This window comes from Lasioglossum baleicum, chromosome 15 (assembly GCF_051020765.1).
Source record: "Lasioglossum baleicum chromosome 15, iyLasBale1, whole genome shotgun sequence".
Taxonomy (NCBI): Eukaryota; Metazoa; Arthropoda; class Insecta; order Hymenoptera; family Halictidae; genus Lasioglossum; species Lasioglossum baleicum.
In genome coordinates this window covers 6,523,338-6,544,274 of record NC_134943.1, presented here as the reverse complement: position 1 = coordinate 6,544,274, position 20,937 = coordinate 6,523,338, and the positions used below count along the sequence as shown (strand labels likewise).

At 45.6% G+C, this 20,937-nt stretch overlaps 1 protein-coding gene across 1 annotated transcript in view; it reads left to right on the top strand.

Moving 5' to 3' along the window:
• LOC143216291 (spondin-1) overlaps nucleotides 1-20,937 on the top strand; it is a 192,555-nt gene that overhangs the window by 136,753 nt on the left and 34,865 nt on the right. The window contains exons 3-4 of the mRNA XM_076439205.1: nucleotides 10,214-10,527; nucleotides 11,712-11,891. Coding sequence (XP_076295320.1) covers nucleotides 10,214-10,527; nucleotides 11,712-11,891 — 494 coding nt within the window. The remainder of the gene's footprint in view (nucleotides 1-10,213; nucleotides 10,528-11,711; nucleotides 11,892-20,937) is intronic.

The following is a 20,937-nucleotide window of genomic DNA, read 5'->3' as shown; positions in this document are numbered from 1 at the left end:
ATAAAGCCAGTACGGTGGCTGTGTTCGATAAGTGCGGGCCCTTTTAAGCAGACACTGGGGACGCCCCTTTAATGAATGACCTAATGGTGGGGAAAGCACGCGCGTCATTGGTCGTCGTAAAAAGCAGAAAAATTTATTTTATACTTTTTAGTCGGTTTTAAAAACGTGGTATTTTTTAAAAATTTATTTTTATTTAAATAATTATTAGAGTCTAGTGCGGTGTGTTGAATGAAAGAAAAATTGACACGCGAAAATTGACGATGTGTAACCAAGTGATAAACAAGCAGATAGGTGCGAAGTAGATGATTTTTCCGGGATCGAATGAGAAGGGAACAGCGAGGGGAAGATGCGTCTCCAGGGAAACCAGAGTTTCCAGTAGCAAAACCGGGCGTCAAAACACGGAAAGGTCGGTGACCAGGTTGTTCCCTGGGAGCCGTCTGCGTCGTCTCCGTCACTGAGAACCCGACGAAGTGGGTTATCCGCTATCTGGTTACACGTCTCGGCTGTTGGCGAGGGCAAGATGCACAGGAGGATGCAAGAGAGGAGTGCAGACGCACGTGGTACACGGTCGGGACCGCGGTTGCATCGAGTTAAGACCGACTTGTTAGGGAAGTTCTATCAAGTTGGATCAACCGGCACGGAGAGAGATTCCCAGCCTCAGCTGGCTGAGACCATACCGCACGCGCCCCTGGATCTCTCATCTTCCTTTGCTCTCAACTTCCGGTTGACACGGGCCTCGGCAAGCTATACCTGTCGCCTCGGCTCCTCCGTGTTCCGAGAAATTTGTTACGTTTGCTTTGAACTGCTTCTTCTATCGACGATCCCAGGCTGCTGGAGATAAATGCTGGAGATGTCTGTAATTAGACTGTTTGCGTAGCCAGTGACTCTTGCGAACGACTCGCAGATGCTGAGACTGATGCCATTACAGTTTCAAGTTATTAGTCGCTGCCGAGGTAGTTATTTTGATTAATGGTGCTGGAGAGTGTGGGAGATTTATGGCGGAGGTAAATGTTTGTAATGATGAGAAAGTTATAGCCTTTCCGTACAGAAAAGACTCTTTTTGCGGTTGTCTGTCCTCTCCAAGCTGCTTTAAAAAGATGTATTATGATACAAAACAATTTCTATTATACATTACTAAATATTATAAAATACATTTTCCCTCAAAAAGTGAAGAACTGAGTGTACATACTCTCTCAGTAATGCAAAAAAAAAAACATACATGGACATTTTCACTCAAAAACTTCAAGAAGAACACACCTGTGCACACATTTCCTCTCGGAAAGTGCAAAATGAATAAACACATACACACCTCTTCCGTTAGAGTGCAAAAATAATGCACCTAACGCATGCATTCTCTCTAGGAATTTACAAGAATAGGAACACATCTAATTGCTTACAAAACATCAGGTTAGTTAGTATACATAATCATAAAATAGTTATTCTGTTTTAAAGGGTGTACGGAGACTTATTTTACCGAGTGTAGGTATACGGAAACATCCAGGATCGCGAAACAACATTCGATATATCACACCAACTGTAGAGCAGTGGAGCAACTTAGTAAACTGTGAAGCAATCTGAAAGTTGCCGGCGCTGAAAACCGCGAAACGATTGATTTCTGGCAAAATTTTTATTTTCAATCGGGCCGGTAAGTTTCGTGGGAAACGGCGGATTTTCGCGTCAGCGTAGTTGAGTTATAAGCGATTCAGCTTGCGAGAGTTTTTCATGGGTACGCGAAGAAGTTTAAACGATCGGAGTCGGTATGAAAATTTTTAGTAACCGGCATCAAAAATGTGGAGAAATGGGGAGCGGATCAGCGATCGAGTGGATGTGCGTGCGGATCCAGGAGCTATTGCTCGACAGTTTGTCGCCGTGTGCCGGGTCCATTAAGGTCCTGAAAGAGCCGGGGACCTGGCTTCGTCGTCGTCGGAGGCCGGATAAGGCAGAGTTTCCTTCCTCGGGCGCGGGATATCGCCCGATTCGAAGTTAGTTCACCGGGACTTTGCCGAACCGGGCGAACCTCGAACGGATGCGACTTCGCCGAGCGATTCGTAAAACCTGAGCAGAATTTGTCGAGTTGCCGGAGAGGTGGGGAGAGAGGACTCGTCCCAGTTTTCGACGACTTCGTCGCCCGACCGTTTATTTTTTCGCCCACCTTCCGACCACGCGAGAGCTTTCCCACGAAAACTTTCGCGAACAACCCGGAACGCACTCGATCGATCGGCAAATCTTCTACGAAATCACGGATTAATTCGATTGCTCCGACTCTTTGTTTTCTCTTCTGCGCTTCTGAACCTTGCAGTTGTCTCTGGGATTCTTATACTTCGGCCAACAGATAGATCGTGTGACTCGTCCCTCGAAAATCTGGATTAAAAAGTTTATGTGTAACATTTTGGAATTGTTTCAGGGATTTTTATACTTTGTAAAAAAATGTTTAAGATTGACAACCCAAAAGATTCGGATGTAGAGCATCTGGAGAATGTTATAGCAGAAACTTTAAACGGATTTTTCTCGTTACTATGTTTATTGAACATCTTGCGAACCAATCGTCTGATTCTGAACTGAACGTGGCAGAGATCTTCAGCAGATGTCGCTTTTCCTTTCCGAGTGGAATCGAATCGATATTTGGAAAGTTTGATGCTCCAAGTTGAAAGATCAAGAAGAGTTTCGTATGAATCGAATTTCGCCTTTCTCGCGTTGTCATTTTTCTGAATTTTCATGTCATCCCTTTGGGTTTAAAAAATTGTATGCATACTAACAATCGTTTTGGTCTTGTTTGTTTGTGTCGACTGTAGAAGTCAATTTTGTGGCACCCATGGACAAATATATCTCCGAAAACGCGTTCTGGTTGAACCTCTGTATTTACAAAAAGTGTCACTATTTTCGTATGAAAAAAATACATGTGTATTCTTTAAAGGTCAACAAAAAACACCCATAAAGGTCCAAGTTGATACGTTCGTCTATCTCGTTTTATTAAAATCTCAAAGCCCGATCAAAGAAAATAGACATCTGTTAAAAAAAGAGTTCTGTTTACACTCTCAAAAAGATTAAGGGAATGAAGCGACATAAAAAAGTTTTCAATTTGCTCTGACAGTAGGGATAGGATCAAGCACCTTGCAAACATGTTCGAACCTTGATTGATTGAATTCGAACTCTCTATAAGTACTTCGAAGGACAGAAATAGTACTCCTAAGTATACTCGAACCTATGCCAGACAGTTTCGAATCTTTTACAAGTACTTTGGTAAACGGAAATAATACTTGCAAGTATATATTCGAATCTTGGTCGAACAGATTCGAAACTTCAATGAATATCGTGCCGGAAATTCCCTGATTTTTCTAATCATTATTTTTTTTACCTTTAGAATCAATTATGTTGTCCCTGGATAATATTGTAAATTGTAAATGTAATATTATTCTTAAATAGTTACAAATGTAATAAAGAAAGTGCTTAGAACCTACTACATATATGCAGTTCTGATTTCCATGATTCGAGTAGTACTTGTGAAAGATTCGATTCTTTTCAACATCGAAGTACTTATAAGTATCTTATAAGATCATTTCGTATAAAATGAATACTTTTCAAATAATATAATCATTGAAACATTATTGCTTTTAAGTAGTAATCGAAATCCATGAAATGAAACTTGATTATTAAAATTGACTCGGATTCGTGAGTACATATTGAATTTGATCCCATCCCTACCTGACAGCGTCCCCAGAAAAAAATTCCATTATTTTTAAGTGCTGGAAGTCAGTGATAAACGCGACCGGTAGTGAACTCCGATGGAGAACGCTGCTGGTAGCAGAAACAGCTGTCTTTTGGAAGTCAGACGAGGGTTTCTCGCAGTCAGGAAAGAGTCTGACATTAGTCGGACGTTGCGGTGAAGCGCGGTGACCCGTGGCCGCCGCAGATACCGCTAATTCCGTGTCGAAGATATAAATTTCTTCGGCGAGAGCGCGGGCGGAATGCATAATCGTCGAGGCAGCCATTGGCAGCGTGGCCGATTCGTTCGAAGATAAATGACTGCGTCCTCCTCGAAAGTCTCGTTGGACGATTTGTCAGCTCGAGGCGTCGTTGTTCTCGCCGGTGCACTCGATATCGGTTCCAGGTGAGAACGTGAAAGCCCCGTTTCCTGGCGCGCACACGCATACCATCGCAGCTGCTAATTAAAAAGGTGGCCCCGTATTGTCAGCGGATAAGCATTGTCCCTGGCCGAATTGGGGCTAGTGAAATTCCTGCGGGCCAATCGTGTGAAAGCAGCTTTGTTCTTGGCACACGCTGTCGTCCGATGGATTTAGAACGAAAAATCGGCCGGATCGAACCCCGGGATGAATACGCGTCACTCGTTTCTTTCACTCGGGATCTTAATTCACTGCGCCCTATCAAAAGCGCCTACTCTTCCCCCACCTGAATGCCATTTCGGACCTAATAACGCGCCGTGAATCTCGAGGGACGGGTCCGAAAACAAAGCTAATTCAATGGGCGAGAAAATCCCGATCAGGCACCGATCGGACAATGTCTGATCATGGCTGGTCGATTCTACTTAAGGGTTGAGCTGAGCCTAATTTTTGGAAATTCCTTTTTCTCTATAATTAATGCTGGTGTTTCGTCTGATCATTTCATAGTATTTATAGTTGAAATGAATGGAACATCAACCGAACAATTGTCTGCACGCTTCATTCAAGCAACATAGCTCAGAGGAAACTGCAACAGGCTAATAATAAACGCTTTTCTCGGGTCGGTGGTCTGTGGCGTTAAAAGCTCTAAAAACGGGATTGGATGGAGCAACGCCATGATTTTTCGCGCCTGGTAAAAATGCGATCGGAGTTTCGTCCATCTTTGACAGAAGCTGTCATATATCTTCAGGGCTCGAAAAAGGGCTGACATCGTTAAGCCGTCGATAAACCGGAAATAAGCGTTCCATTTCGATCCTCGGGCGACCTTTTTCCGTCGGCTCGGTTGACGCGGCACGGTCCCCGGCTAATGGAAGTTATTAGAGGCACGCGCATTTCCGTTTGAATATTCATCGATCCGAGTTGTTTATTTCGGCGATAACGTATGCGGGCCAGGATGAATCGATCGACCCGGCCGCGATTTAAATTCCGTGGAAACGGCGACACGCGCTCATTCGTTTCTCCGCGGCTGTTCCCGTCGACGACGTATCCCGTTTCCGCGCGCGTGTCGCCGAATTTTATCGCGTTGTCGAAGAACACAAAAAAAAAAATGAAAAATAAAACGCACACGAAACGAACACGCCGCCGTTCATTCCACGGTTCATAAATTTCAGATTATTTCCCCGGAACAACCCCACCGCCCCGTCAGCGCCTCTTCATTGTTCCCGACTCGCGCCGATGAAAGCGATTACGCGGTTTATTTTATATCCGCGTTTGTCGTTTTGCATTTTTTGATATTCGAGATCTCCGACAGCGCTCTGCGGCGGACAAAAAAAAACGAATTAAAATAACTAGAGAGAACGAAGCTGCCATCGACCTCGCCGAATCGGTCGGTTAATTAGAGCAATTAATAAACCATTTGATTCTTGAAGCTTCGGGAGGATTTTGTCCAGCGGTTCTCTCTCTCTTCATAGCTGCCCCCTGCACCGAAAAATTTCTTCTTCTCTCGAATCGGTGATTCCGTCCCGGCTTAAATAGCACTTGGAACGCGTCCAGGAGTCTACTTTGATACACAGGTATGACGCAGAGCGAGACGGCGTCACTCATTACGACGAATCCCCCGGAAGCCTACTTTCGAGAGTTTGTTCACCGGAATATCATCAGTGGCTACTACTTCTGCGTTTATACTGCGTCTGAGAAGTGATTAAATATGGGAGCCAAACAAAAATATTTAATCATTCGATCTGCTCATTCTTATAATTTAATCTAATCGATTTATTATATCATAAACGTATAAAGTCCGAAGTCTATGAATCACGCAGACACAGAAGACCCGTATTTCGTCCGGGAAAATAGTCGCAGTTCATCAAACAACTGAACGAACATATTCCAGGGGTGGTTTCCATTCCCGTCCCATGGAATCCAGGCTCTCCACCCTCGCCAGTGGGAATCGATTCTAATCGTTGAAACGACCAGCCACCCCATTACCAAAATTCGCGTATTCCTTCTTATCCGAGCCGGTCGGACACGGGACTCTGGGGCCGTTCTGTCGAACCCTTTTCACCCTGGGGGGTGTGCGGAACGCGCGGTGCCATTCCCCTCGCGGTTTTCGCTAATTTTACAACTAATTAAGTCTCCCTGGAACTCGATAGGATTACGGGGCCGCGGCTGGTAGGGGTTGGAAAACCCTTTGAAAAGCGAATTTCAGGTCGGCTCCCGGAACCAGCCAGACGGAGAAACCGCAGCCGGTGACGTTTTGTCGGGCAGTTTGGCAAATTGAAAACGCGGCCGAAGTTTCGACGCGATCGTCCACGTGGTTCTCACCTCCGCCCCCGCCCTCTCTGGAAACACCGTCACCAATGTTATTCGCGAGAACAAACCAAGCCTCCACGAGTTCGGAGACGTTACGGGATCCCAAGGTGTCGTCGGGGCTCCGGGTAGCAATTAATGCGTGCGAGCACGTAAAAACGAAATTACACGGGCGGCGCTCATGAATTTTAATGGCCGCTCTGTGATCCTGAATCGCAATGCTCGCACCCCGGTATACACTGGCGCCCATTTGAATAACGTTTACGTCGTCAATTATACGTGTGTCGACGAGACTTAATAGGTTTCGAGGCAGCGTTTCTCAAAGTGGAGCACGCGACACACCGATACAGAAAGAGCCCGGAATCATAAATGCAGACCGTAAGAGAACCGGGATGGTTTAAGATCGTTTTGCGAGATAAAAGCACGGTTTTTACGCCCCTATGACTGAACTGTAAATTCTTGCACTGTTGCGGGACCGGCGAATTTATAAAGCACCGCGGAACGTCTACTTCAAATCTCATGCACTCATTTCTTGTGGCAAATGATGACGGATTTTTTATTTTTATGTGGCATTTTTAATATCCTAGAAGCCAGTATCTGTACAAACAAATTTTTCCAACTTGCTTTTGACCTGACCCAGTCTCTGGATTTCTAGGCTCGAAGACACCGTTTCACACCCACGATTTCGATTTATCGAACAGTAGAACTCGGAAGAACAAGTTTCCTGTCGATCCCCGAGCAGACGTCAGATTCAGAAAAGCAGAAAATTGCACGCAAGAACGAGAATCTCGAGTTTGATGGGAAACCGCGAGAATACCCCGGTTTTTCCGGACCGCGAGCGAAACAGTTGACACGCTGGTAATGTTCGTCGAGGCAACGACAGATGGATCCTCGCTGAACAAAGTATTCCCGCATGGATCAATGATCGCCTTAAATTTCAAAGAATACAGCATATTTATTCGCTGATTAGAAAGTTCGTGGTAGGAGAACCTAGCAAGACATGATTCTGAATCTTGTATGGAAGTAAATCTCAAAAGCGTATGAGGATTAAATAACAAAAGCTGGCTACGTACGTATCTTTTCCCAGCAGCTACGACCTCCATACAAAATATCCAATCCCTTGAGGAATATATTTTTAATATAATATTTAAAAGAGACTTTCAATAATCCCCTGCCTCCGGAGTCATTAACCATCTTAACCGTCTTCGTAACGATAAAAAAAAAAATAGTGAAACGGATCCAGCTGATCCTCTCTGAGACCGTCGGATAGATCTTGCTCTCTCGCAAAGACTATAAGAAGATAGAACGAATGCTTCGGGGAATAAATGGCGGACGAAGAAATTGAAGTCCTCTGCAGAGCGGGAGACGCAAGTAAGATTCAAATTACAGGCGTTTCCCGGGCTTAATCTGCTTGGGTCCGCGACTGAAACCGGCGGATCTTTTCCAACAGGCACGCGAAATCCGCGGGAAGAGGATTAAGGAAGAAACACAGAAGACACGGTTACAATTTCGTCGAGTTAGGACCCGTCTCCTTCAACCGTTCCCGAAGTTTAATTTATCTTGCCCGGGAGACGGCTACGTCCCGAACGAAAGACAAGCTGCGGCGCTTTATTTCCTGGCCAGTTATGCGAGACACTGCCCCCCCCCCCTCCACCGGAAGCTGACAAATTCTTTGCTTGGCAGCTTTGCTGCTTGTCAACCGCGCTGCGTTTACCTATCTCCATGAATTCACCGACGGAATTCGAGGAAATGTAGTCCGCGCGTTCATTCGTCTTCGTTGCGGCATTAAAAGGAGAAATTTGATGAACACTAACACCAGAATAATATGCTCTGGATATGAATGAAATGGATTTTTGCAGTGCCTAAGCTATGACCTCGAAGGAACAAATTAGGAATCGAACTACAATGATGTGATTTAGGGTTGTTTTTCCTGAATTGATTCGAAGTTTGCGAGGTCCTCGGCGATAAATTCGACTTCAATCGGTTATAGCGTCGCACGCGAGAAGAACGTTCACGGTTATGGTTGCGCCGTGTTGCCGAGTGCTTTTGGCAGGACCTGAACTCCTAGCTGGCCGTGACCCGAGACGAGGAACGGCTTCCTGTTTTCGCGCACGAGTTCCGCGGCGGGTGGCTACGTGTCCGGGGTCTTGAGCAAAGCTTTTCTATTTTATTATGCCCCACGATATGTTCTTATCCTATTTCGGACCCGTCCTCAACAGAAATTCGCGCGGCGGTCGATCGTCTACGGTGTCCAACCAATTCGACGTTTCATCTAATCAAACTTCTTCCACATGCAAGTTCCCGTTTAGAATCCTGGTCTTAAATCGAGCACGGAAATACCAGGTCGCATAAATTCGTCGAAACAGAGGTAAAACAGTGTCATCAGTCGAATAGCGGCTACCTCATTGTACTTGCAATTCGAAAACTTTGCAATTCCTCTGATCTTCCCGGTTTCGAAGATGCAGGGAAACGGGAACGATACGGGCCGCGCGTATAATTGCGAATGCATCGGGAGCATCTATCGGCTGATTTCAGGAACAGGTATCAACGGCTCCCGGGAGTGTTGCATTCATCGACTGCAAATTCCCTGTCCCGCGTAAATTCCGCTATCTCGTCAGAAGGGTGGCCCGTTAACGATCCCTATAACCGTTCCCGGTGATCCTCGGTGTGTCATCGGACACTATTTAGCCTAACCGTGGCGCACATTGTCGCTCAAAAGTGTCCGCACGCTTCCTTAATTGCAGTCCTGCGAAATAGGTGTGAAATCGTTCCCGAAAATTTCACTAAACTAAAATTATCTATATCAATTGCAGGGAGAACATACCTTTTTTTTTTAAATGAAATGACACATTTTTTAATTTATATTCTGCTAGGGCTTGGTAATATTAATTTATATCACGGATTTGCAAGAAATGGCAACTGTGGCCGTATTTCCTCATCTACTCGCGGTATTAGCGTCCAATTTACCGATTCCGGCGAATTAGCGGCGCGCAATGGTCGCGTTCATTAATTAATTCCGCGCCGATCAAAACGGGCCCCCTCGTAATCGCGGCATTATGCCCAGGATCATCATAACTAACAAACACACATCTCGCTCTCGGAGATTTTCAGTTCCCAACTACCCGAACCAATAATTTTTCATTGTTCCGTGAGCGGTGAACGCTCGGGTACGTAATCCGACGGCGATACAGCCGCGAGAGATCGTGCCGTTACGCTTTATCTCGTTCTGCACCCTTGTCGCATCGCGGAATCGCAATGAGGACTCGAACTGGCTCGGGACAAGGGTTTTATCTTGAAATGACAGTAATATCTGCTTCGATGCCAGTTAACCAACTGGAATTTCTCTCTCGCGTATTTTTTTACACGAAATTGCAAAAGTTACAAGATCAACAATTTATTCAGTGTAATTCAGTGATGCATTAATCTTTTTATAGTACGCGCGTGTAGTGATGTATTTTATCAATACACGTAACCCTAGCTGACATTACAAGTAGATACTCGGTCAATCTACGCTGGAATTAATAATCGATGTGAACATGCAGCCAATATACTCCAGAGTAAATATTTGATGTTGATATTCCGCCAATATAGGCTACAATTAATATTTTACGATAATATTCTACCCACATACACCGTATGATTAATATCTTATGTTAATATTCTATCCATGTCCACCGTTAATATTTTAAGTTAATACCTGCTCAATATTTCATAGAACTTCATAGTTTGTACACGCTGGTAAAGGAGAAGTAATTCATTTCGATACTGATCAGATTATATTTATGTTGCAGGCCGAACACACGATTCTACTTACACTCTATACAGACTAGGAGAGAGGCTATCCAGCGGTGCTAGATTATACGTGGAAACCGGAAGGACCGACGGTTTGGATGCCGATGGCGACTCCCCTAACAGCCTGCATTCGTTTGCTGGACCGCCGGTGCCCCAAGGGGAAGGGACCAGTATCGCGAGAGCATTTTTGGACGGCAATCACACTCTGATCAGCATCATGTCGCGTATCAACCCCAGTCCCGATTGGTTCATTGGGGTGGACTCCTTCCAATTGTGCGTCGAAGGGAACTGGGTGGACACTGTGACCGTCGAGGTAACTTTATTTATTCAGTATACAACGGGGAGCCCTAAATCTCCTCTGGATTTATTATCTCGTTGCTCGAAGCTTGTTAACCTGTCCCAAACGTATTCACTTTCTCCTCCTTTTTATACTTCATTCCCCAGTGTCTCCCAAAATCGTGACAAATGAGACATTCGTCTTTTCTATATGAAGCATGGCCTTACAGCGGCTGTAGATTTTTCTACGAAATCGCATTTTTGAAGATTGACGCTTAACCACTCCGCTATGCCACGGACGAGTTAACTCGCGGCCATCGTTCTAACGGTATTGTGTCGCGAGAAAACTCGTCCGTGGTAGCGAAGTGGTTAAAATCCTGGATATATTTTTAAAAGGCACTCCGACTCCAGGATTGCAGGTTAAAAGTGAAATCGAGGATGCATAAACCATTTCGCAAAAGCCATAAAAACCGCTAATGACAGTCCGGCCACAAAACGTAACGCATTTATATGACTGAAACCCCTGAAAATCCTCTAAAAATCCGCAAAATACGAGACTCATCAGCGCAGCTCGACTTTCAATCTCATTAACCGGATGCCACTGAAAAAGTCCTGAAAAATTCGTGTCATTCCGGTGCCTTTATCCGTCGAAATTCGCGAGGCTAATTACCCGATTAATCGGCAAAAAGCGTCGCAGCAATAAGCGAAACTTCGGCGTGATAATTTTTTGGGAAAATGACGAGCGGAGGGCGCGGGGGATTAGCAGTGATAGTAAATCACATCACGGATGAAAGTCATCGAGTTGTCCGGTAGAAAGTGGCCAAGCGGATCGATGTTTTAATCCAGCAGCGACGCGGCCCGTTCGTTCCAGCAGCGTCGGGTTATTTTTTGTTGAGGAAGAGAGCCGCGAACAATTTTTTTGCCATCGGAAAATGGGAATCCGCCGTTCGTTAAAGCAACGGGGTAATTTCGACTGTGAAAAGGGACGGGTGGTAGGAAGGGGGAGGGCTAGGAAAAAAGGTGAACGCGTTTGAAAACTGTCGATCGGAGGACGTATGTAGGTCGCGTCCCATTTACAGGGAATAGGTCCGAGGCAAATACGGTTTTTTCCTACACCCCCTGCTGGCCCACCCACACTCCACCCATCTCATTAAAATCTACCGGCCATTCAAGTAACCAGTGTGCGCAATCCGACCGTTTTTTCCCTCTTTCTTCCGGCAGCTGGACCCGCTGGATGGAGGCACGGATAACGGGTTCACATTCACGGCTGCCAACTGGCCGACCCAGCCCCAAGGAATCGCATACAGGATCACCTCGCGGTATCCGGCACATCCCGCTGGAAGCTTCTATTATCCGAACCTGCCGCGCCTGCCACCCATTGCCACCCTCACCTTCACCAAGGTAGGTCTCTCGCGTACACGCAACTCTGATCTTAGATCGACCAATGGCCACAGGGTTGCACAACCCAGATCGAGGTCACCGTTTTATCGCTTTTGAACGAAGCTTTACGAGCCGATCAGAATCGAAATCAATTCGTCCATGCCGATCGGACGCCGACACACTTCGATCGAGTTTTGTTTTATATGACGGGATAAGAAATCTTGCGATACGGATTCTTGTTGGTCTCGGTTTCACGTACAATGGAGAAACTGCGGCATGTTCAACTGTTCGTATAATCAAATGCCCAATAAAAGACCAATACGGGGCGACTGATTTTAAACAACCACAAACAAATACATTGATCAAGCTATTGTAATTTTTCGAAAATTAGTCCCGCACCAGTTTTCCATATTAAAATGACATCAAGCCAACCATCGAACTGAAAACAAATCTCGAATATATCGATAAAGCTGTTCCGCGTTTAATGTCCATTTTAAAAGCCTAAAAAGGCTGAAAGTAAAAAAAGATCAGCATTCGCATCAACAGAAATCCGAGTCGACACAGAATGGACTAAAATTTCACGGAACGAAACAAAATTGACCGACCTCCGCACAGCCGAAAAATCAAATTCCAGCTCCAAACAGCCAGCATTTTCCAATCCAGTCCACTGGAGCCCCAGATTTTCTCGCGACACTCGATCATTCGTTTTTCGACGCCCGAATCAGCGGATCCGGGCCGTCATCGCGATTCCCAGCTGAGTCATCGTGTTCTCGAACGAGGCCACGGTTCCGTCGCCTTGCTGGAGCCACGCTCACCAGGATTCCAGCCCGGGGGGTGCACCATCGACACCGTCGTCTGCAACGTCGAACACACTTCCGTCGCGGAAGAGGGTCGCTAGCCGAGTTTCGTCAATATTTATTTACTGGGGCTGTGTGGTATGTGCGCCCCTCTAGCTCCCGCGCGTCACCTAACAGCGAGGCATTGGAGTCTCGATTACTATAACGAAAGCTGCTTCTTCGTACGTGACCTGGTCTCGGCAACATTTGAACCGGAAGCGACAGCGACGGTAACGAGGTTCGAAAGCCGGCTGTTCAACTTGCTAATTATGTCTTCCCGGCTGCCTGTCCTCCTTTCTCGCCGACTTACATTTCCCGCTCGTCCTTTCTCCCCTGTCTCTCCGCACATTCTCTCTTTCTCTCCCTTTCTCTTTATCTAGAATTTTCTATCTTTGTTGAGAGACCTCCGTTTCAACAGTGACAAGTCCCTCTCGCCACCGCGACAGCACTCTGTCCCCCAGCGAGCGACTTCCTCGTTCAGCCCGGCGCCGCTTACCGCGTAATTATCAAACTTTCCACGCTAATCCGATAGACCCCTCGACCATCCTCTCATTTTTCCTCTCTTCAGCTGCCATTCCATCCCCCGAGCCACCCCTTAGCTTGCTCGAGCTGACTACCACCGTCTTTCGTCGTCGTTGTCGTAGACGTCGAGCATCGTCAGCTGTTTCGGGGTCGAGACATCTTGTAGACCAGCAACGGGAAGAATATAGTTGCGGTATGCTGGCTCCGAGATGTCTTGGGAACACATGCAAGATTCATGCGCGGCTTGATATTCAAAGGAAATGTACTCCGTGATGGAGGTGAACGAGAGCAGGATGATTGAGGGTGGAAGTTCTCTTGAATTTTGTGAGAGTTTTCCTGAATTTGTTGGGTGAGGTGTTTGTGAAATGTGGGAGGGAATGGTTGGTGGAAATAGATTGGGAATGGTCAGTTGTCGATGCGAGTAGAAAAAATAAAAATTTATCGGATTAAATGATGAAGAGCTACTACGTTAACTTCCAAATAAATAAAGAATCTATTAAATAAGATGATTAAGGAATACTTTAGCTTTTTTAAGTGGATTAACCATGTAGGAACCAAGAGGATTGAGATAAAGTAAAATAAGGATTTAGCGAATAAAACGGTGAAGAATTGCTTTAGCTTGTGAATAAAATAGAGATTTGTCGAACAAAAGGATGGGGAATTACTTTGGCTTCCAACTGAAATAGAAATTCATTGGATAAAAGGATTAAGCATTATTTTATAAAGCAACAGCAAGAACATTTTTCAAGAATATCATCCGAGATTATTTGAGAACTGCATTTCTTCGAAAAGGAGTATTAAAGTCTGCCACCCGCCACTTGTAAAGCGGAAAACCTAATTTTTCGCAGCGAAAACTCGGACGTTCTACAAGATCGACATCATGGACTGCCATTCAAGCTCCCAGTGAGCGATCGCGAGTATTATAGCCCGGGGCATTAAATCGTCCACAATAATCGTCGATATTCGCCGGTCCAGAATCGCGTCGGACAGGAATAAACGTTTCAACAGGCGAATTCTGGTAGTCGGGCGTAGCTCTGACACTCGATAAAGAGCCTCGATATCGATGTCTCTTCGGGAGTCCGGCGAGTTGGTGCCCGGTTCTCTCTCTCTCTCTCTCCCTCTCTCTCTCTTCTAATGCTGAAAACAGCTCTGTCCAGCTCGGAACAGTGTCGGGTTCCGTTTGAGAATTGAGACGAAATTCGGTTTGATTCTGGGGGATCGATTGGGAAACAATATATCGGGTCCGGGGCCGGCGCGGCGGTTTGCTTTTCACGGGGCTGCGATTCAACGTCTGATCGTTTCTTCGCCGGTGAACATGGACGCAACGGTTGTCGCGCGATCCACCGAACCGGCAGTTGTTGAAGGGAGCGTAATTCACAGCTGATTAGGCTTCTCGCGCTCCACCCATTTCGCGAACTCTAACGGAGTCGGCGTACATCGCGTCCGTGCGAAACCGTCGAGCCGTGTTCCGCTAATTCTGACGGTCTTTTCCCGGAGAAATTCTCAAACTCAGCCAAACATCGACAAACACCGGCAAGCATTTTTTTCTAACGGAACAACTAATGTCGCATATTCTTTCGAATTTTATAAAATGCCTATACCGACTTTAAAATCTTCAAAGATTTTATTCTTGGAAGAACGTTTTTGAAGCAGGCTGATACGATTGAAAAGAAATTACAGGGCCAGTCGACGTGAAACTCGGGTCGAATGAAGGTGGTGTGTCGCTCGGAATGAAAGCGAAAAAGGGTTCCGGGGTAAAAAAGACGAGAGCAAATCGTAGAAACGAGGGCGCGAACGGTTCCATTAAGCCCGAGCATCTTAGGTACTCCATTACGCTTGAAATTGGAACGCGAGAACGTAATGTCCGCCTCGTATCGCAACGAGCTTCCATTCCCCGCGCAACCATTCCTCGAATCGATAGTGTTTATGTCCTCGGACAGGACGGGAAAGGCGCGTTGCCGGTCGATTGGTCGCGAGATGCGCTCGAGCGGATACGAATTGCTGGTTGCGCGCGCGGATGATTGCCCGGACTGGGGAACCGTGCGAAAATGAACGGAAAAAGTCTTATCGGCTGTTTAAAGCGAGCTGGTTTCTTGTATTTTATCTAATTTGTATGGAAATGATCACTGAAATTTTACCCGACATATTTGACTCGTTCAAGAGGATGGATTCCAAGGCAGTTGTAAATCAATTCTCCAAGTATTACGAATTCCGGGCCGAAGTTATGGTTGCTTCTCACTGTACAGGGAACAGTGTAGGCCATAATTTAAATTCCTGTCACGCTCGGCAAGCATCCGGTGACTTTTAAGAGCAAGTGGTACATTCTTACGGCCGAGGAAGCCAATAACGTGTCACCAGTCATAAATTCTTGCGTTTTCCGACGGAGTTTGAAATACGAACGGCGAACGGAAAAAGAGTTCACGGTCCTCCGTCACCGCAGCCTCTCTCGGCTTCTTGCTCTCCCGGTTTTCCACCTATGGGAATTGAGATTTCGCCCGGTTCTAGGCGAACTTTTTCATATCGTCCTTTTCCCAGCACCGTAAATTTTCCTATCGAATGAGTGCCTTTGCTCTTATTGATCGGTGAAAGATGGGAACCTCGCCGAGACTCTCACCCAATGGCAAATTATTCTACGACCTATGAACCTTCCGCAAATCCACTGTCTCCACGTCTACAGCAAGAGTACTAACTAGACTGGGGACTTTATGCATTTATGATAAAAATGGCTACGCACAGTTTAAAGCAGTCATATTAAAAAGACTGAAGGACATCATGATAATTAAAAGATGAAAACATTTTTTATTTGGCACCTGTATCTTGCAAACAACGCAAACATTTTTCATTTTGCATAAAGAAACGCAGTCTAGTAATAACTTACAACAGGAGGCGCGTTAATTTTCTATATATTTTCTTGCATTTAGAATGGAGAAATTCCAAACCATAATTCACTTCATTAATAATGTCCGTAGAAATAAGTTTTAAAGGCTCAACGAATATTACAAACTAATATGTGAGATACTAAGGTTTAAATGTTTATCATTTCTGTGCGAGAGGTTAGCTGCCCAGGGTTAAGAATAATGCAGTACAGCGTTGAAATCCCCGGAGCGTTTTATTAATATCTGGAGGGGCTTCGGGAGGTTTAAATGCAGGAAGATCCGCGGTCTATTTATCACTGTCAATGTTCTCATTCACGTCGGTCCGTTGATCGTGCTCTTCATTTTTCTCGGATGTAATATTCCTCTGTCGTTGCCGTTCGCCCCGCTATTAATCGATGCTCTCCAACCGCAAAAGTTTGCACGGTGCTGTTCGAGGATCGTCAACCATTGTTTGCGAGGCTGAGTACGGCCACGGTTCCTGAATAAAACACGAGTATCCCGAATGCCTTCCTCTCCGGCTCCCGGCGAGATAGATTCCTGATAGCGGTGAACTTTCGATTTGCTCCGCGAAATTATGTTGGATCCTCGTAGAACATGATTCCACATTCTCCCCGGGACGTCCAAGTTGTTTTGATTGTGTTCCCCCTATCCGACCATCCTGCTTTCCGCGGACTCGATTGCTCGAGAATCCGATTACTTTCGCGGGAAAACTCGCGATTCGACCAATTATTATGCGTCCGAACTATAGCTCCCTCTCTTTCTCTCTACCCTCCTCCCCATCCGTTACATCTTTGATACGTCTATTTTCCGTAGAGGGCGAGAGAGAAAGAGAAAGAGGCCCAACTTTGCGAAACTTCTTTCCCCGGAAGTCTTTGCAACACTTCGTTCGCGAATAATCACGTTAAGATTGCAATTTCTTTCGCGAGTTGCACTACTACGGGCATTTCCGCGCTCCGATCCTGCTTGGAAGCTCGTTAAATTCCAGAAGGTCTTATCCGTTTCTACTCGGCGACAAGTGTGCGCGGAACGACATCGAAAACTGAACTCGCGTTTCTGCAGTTTCTTTTATTGTGAGCATCTGGAAAGTCGCGGGCGAGATTTGTTTCGGGGTTTCGCGCGCTCGGCTGCAACGGTGAATTCGGAATTCGCAATTGGCTCTGCGAAGTTCAGATTTTTACATTACAACTTTAGATCGCTATCCAGGAAAATTATTCAATAAATCTCCGTTGGCGCTATCTTGTATTTTATGTGTTGAAATTGCTCTTTTCTATACTTTCAAGGCTGTCTGTTTAGAGGCTGAATATTTATTGACACTTTATACATAATGCTTGACTTTTTCCACTTAAAATAAATATCCTCCACAATATGCACGAGGTACTACTGAATGCCAAGAATCAGAATAATCTTTTCTCTGCTTCAGTGCGGTTACACTTTATCCCGGCGGGGTTGCCTTTACAGAATTTTCGAAAAGCCATCGGATTTCGGCGATTCTCGCGACAAAGGCTCGGATAGACGATCTCCGGGCAGATTTTGTCGTCGGGAGGTCAAAGGATAAAACGGTCGTTGACTATTTCTTCGCGAGCGCGTTACAACACAGCGTCCCCAGCCAGGTTTTTGTTCCCGCGAGAGGCGTTCGCCCCGTGGAAATTCGATTGCAGAAAGGAAAGAGAAATTCCAGGCACGCAGCGAGCGCCTCGAGTAAACAGCGACGCGGCGCGGCCGTCGAAAGAGCCTCGCGTTTTCCCTTTCGAGGGGCGTGAAAGGGCTCGTTATTATTTCGCCGTCCCGTAACGTACGTAAATAAGCGGGTATATTAGATTTTGGTGGAGGCCGGGTCGTGGTACGGGGTTGCGGGGGATGTGGAAAGTCTGCGCCGCCTAGCGCGGAAAATATTGGCGCCGCACGTAGGCGAGGGGTTGAATCTTATTTGCGACCCCGGTTTCGGGAGGATTCTGCTGTTCGCGGCGGGTAATGAGATCAATTTTCACGCTGGTACACGCGCGCCGGCTGGGCCCTCCGAATTATGGTTCGTCATATTTTTCTGGCCCTCGGTTTGCTATTATTTTTCCAACCCCCGGATTCACCCCCCATAGCCTCTACAAGTGTAAATCTTTTAACATCAATATTGTTCCCACAGGATAGTCACAATGATTCGTTCGTTAAACCAGACTGTTAAAAACCAGAGCCGCATGTACACTAAAATTTGCCAGCAACGAAAATCTGGCGCCTACTTTTTCTTTGATCATAATTCCGCACAAAATGCACACACCAGCGCAAGCAATTAGACGCGCACAATGGGAAGATTACGGTACCAACCACACGCAGAGTCCATGCATAGCATACATAGTGGAGAGCATCATTAAATATGAACATTAACTATCTCGGTCCTGCAATTACTCCTGACAACAAACTACAGGTAATTATCATATTCCGCACATTATCACGGAACAATGAAATACCCAGATGAAACGTCACTCCCAAAATTCTTGTAAAATATCGTTACACTCCCTGAGAGCGTTTCTAATCGTGCAGGCTCGATGATCTGACATGTACGTTTATAAATGAGAGTTGAAAGCGGTCCAGCGATACACTGCGAAGAGAATGCTCGTTGATAAACATGGAGATTGAGATGCAAGGGTGAACAGTCACGGATCCCTCGCATTTATCTTGGGAACCGGGTCGCTTATCTTGACACTGTAGCGTTGACACGGGGCTGTGCGAGACGGGGTTGCAGGGGGTACGGGGGATGAATTGGTCAGAGGGGTCGCGAACGATCATCCCCCAATTGGACCCGGATTAATCTGAATAATCCGCCCTCATACATTTTCCTGGCCAACACGATTCTTCTTTAATTCCGAGCGTAACAGACCTGAACAGCTCGCTAAAACCGTTCGGCTAAGGCGGTTAATGAAGAAGGATCGTCCACGGATAAATAAAAAATAGAGAATCCTCCAGGAATCTCCTCTCCGACGGAGAGCAGCGTAAATATTTCACGGAGCAAGGGCAGGAATTTTGTAAAAGCTCGAAAACCAAGTTTAACCTGTTAGCCCTCGAGAAACCTTATTTTTCAACCCCAGGACGCTCCTCGCATGAAAATTCACCGATAGGAATTCCTGGATATCTAGAGATTGGATACCAAGTAGAAATTATTTTCTAGTATTAATCCTTAGCCCTCGAGTAGTAGCTCGGAGAGAGTCACCCCTAAAAATTGTGCTGTACCATTATTCAAAATATTGTTTACATTATTAAATATGTTGTTATCAAATATTGGGGAGAACTTTACTTTACCGGAGTCAAAATTTCTGCCTTTCTCCTATAAATTATGATGTATTTGGTATGTAATCCAGTAGATATGTACCCAGGGCGGCTGCAGATCGAAGTTTTGATCCTGTAGGATCAATGGCTCAGAATGCTTGCTTAAAGTTGAGCAATCTGCAGTGTTTTTGACAGGTAAGGGCACCGCCATATTGATTTGTGGTGACGACCGCGAGCCACTTACCGAGCAGAACCACCTTGCCCCCCACCCCCGACCTAATCACAACCAACTCAGTAAGCGACGCGCGGCCGTCACTACAAACCAATATCGCGGAGCTCTTACTTGTCAAAAACACTGCAGATTGCTCAACTTTAAGCAAGCATAGCTCCTGAACCATTGATCCTACAGGATCGAAACTTCGATCTGCAGGCGCCCCGGTTACAAATCTACTGGATTACATACCAAATACATGATAATTTATAGGAGAAAGGCACAAATTTTGAGTCCGGTATAGTAAAGAGCAGCCAAATATTGTATGAGCTATTATCTCAACTTCATATCCATAAAATGAAAAAAAAATCATATACATAGAATGGAATTATTCTAGATCGGAAGGAATGTTTAAGTTAAAGGGTTAAAGAACCTGGCGTCCAACAAAAAGTTCCTATATTGTTTTAAACGATTTCGGTGCGCGTTTTATGAAATAAAAAGCATGCTAGAGTTTATGACGTGCTTCAACACCGTGAATTTTATAAAATCATACATACTGTATTGAATAAGTAATGCACAAACTCCGCAGTCTAGTTGTAATGAATAAAACGCGACGCATTTAATACAGTTATGAAGTGAGAGTGGGTGAAATGTTTAAGCGGTTATATAACTTCGTGGAAAAAACTCGGACGCCAAATTTTTTACAGCCGTCGTAAAGGAGAGGCTCTAATCTTCAAGTCCCCGGTGATTTGAACCACAGAAAATTTTTTTTAGAGTCCACACAGTGCGTTATATTAACCATATCGTATGCGTAACATTGCAGGGGAAAGTACCATCGTTTTCCGACTGAATCCGCGATACTAAATCACCCTATAAAATAGTAACGATACAGGGGGAGAAAGTAGAGGCTTCGAGCTTTAAAACGAGCCAAGGTAGACGGTCGTGCCATTTTTTTCCGCGGACTTGTAACAGCTTAAAATTCACGATTTTTCGCCCGGGACTCTATTAGCGATCCTCTAACTTTCATCGTTATCTCCTACTGTATGGCGGTCGAAAAAATTATGTTACTTTTTTCCCCGTGGACGTTTACAGCGACAAGGGGACTAATGAGCCACGAACCGATTCGAATTAATACCTCGGAGAGGGGGTGGTGGGAGGGGAGTGTACCTGAATGGCTCGCGAGCACGAGACAAATTGCTTGGCCGTCGGAGGAGCGTAATCGAAAACAGTCGGGATAATCGGCCGCCTATGAATAGTTGGTAATTACGTAAAGTACGGGCGCGAGCCTCGAAATATGCTGCCGCATGCGCCCGTGTCACGGTTAACCAAGCCCTATTGCTTTCAGCCAAGTTGGTATAATCCGCTCG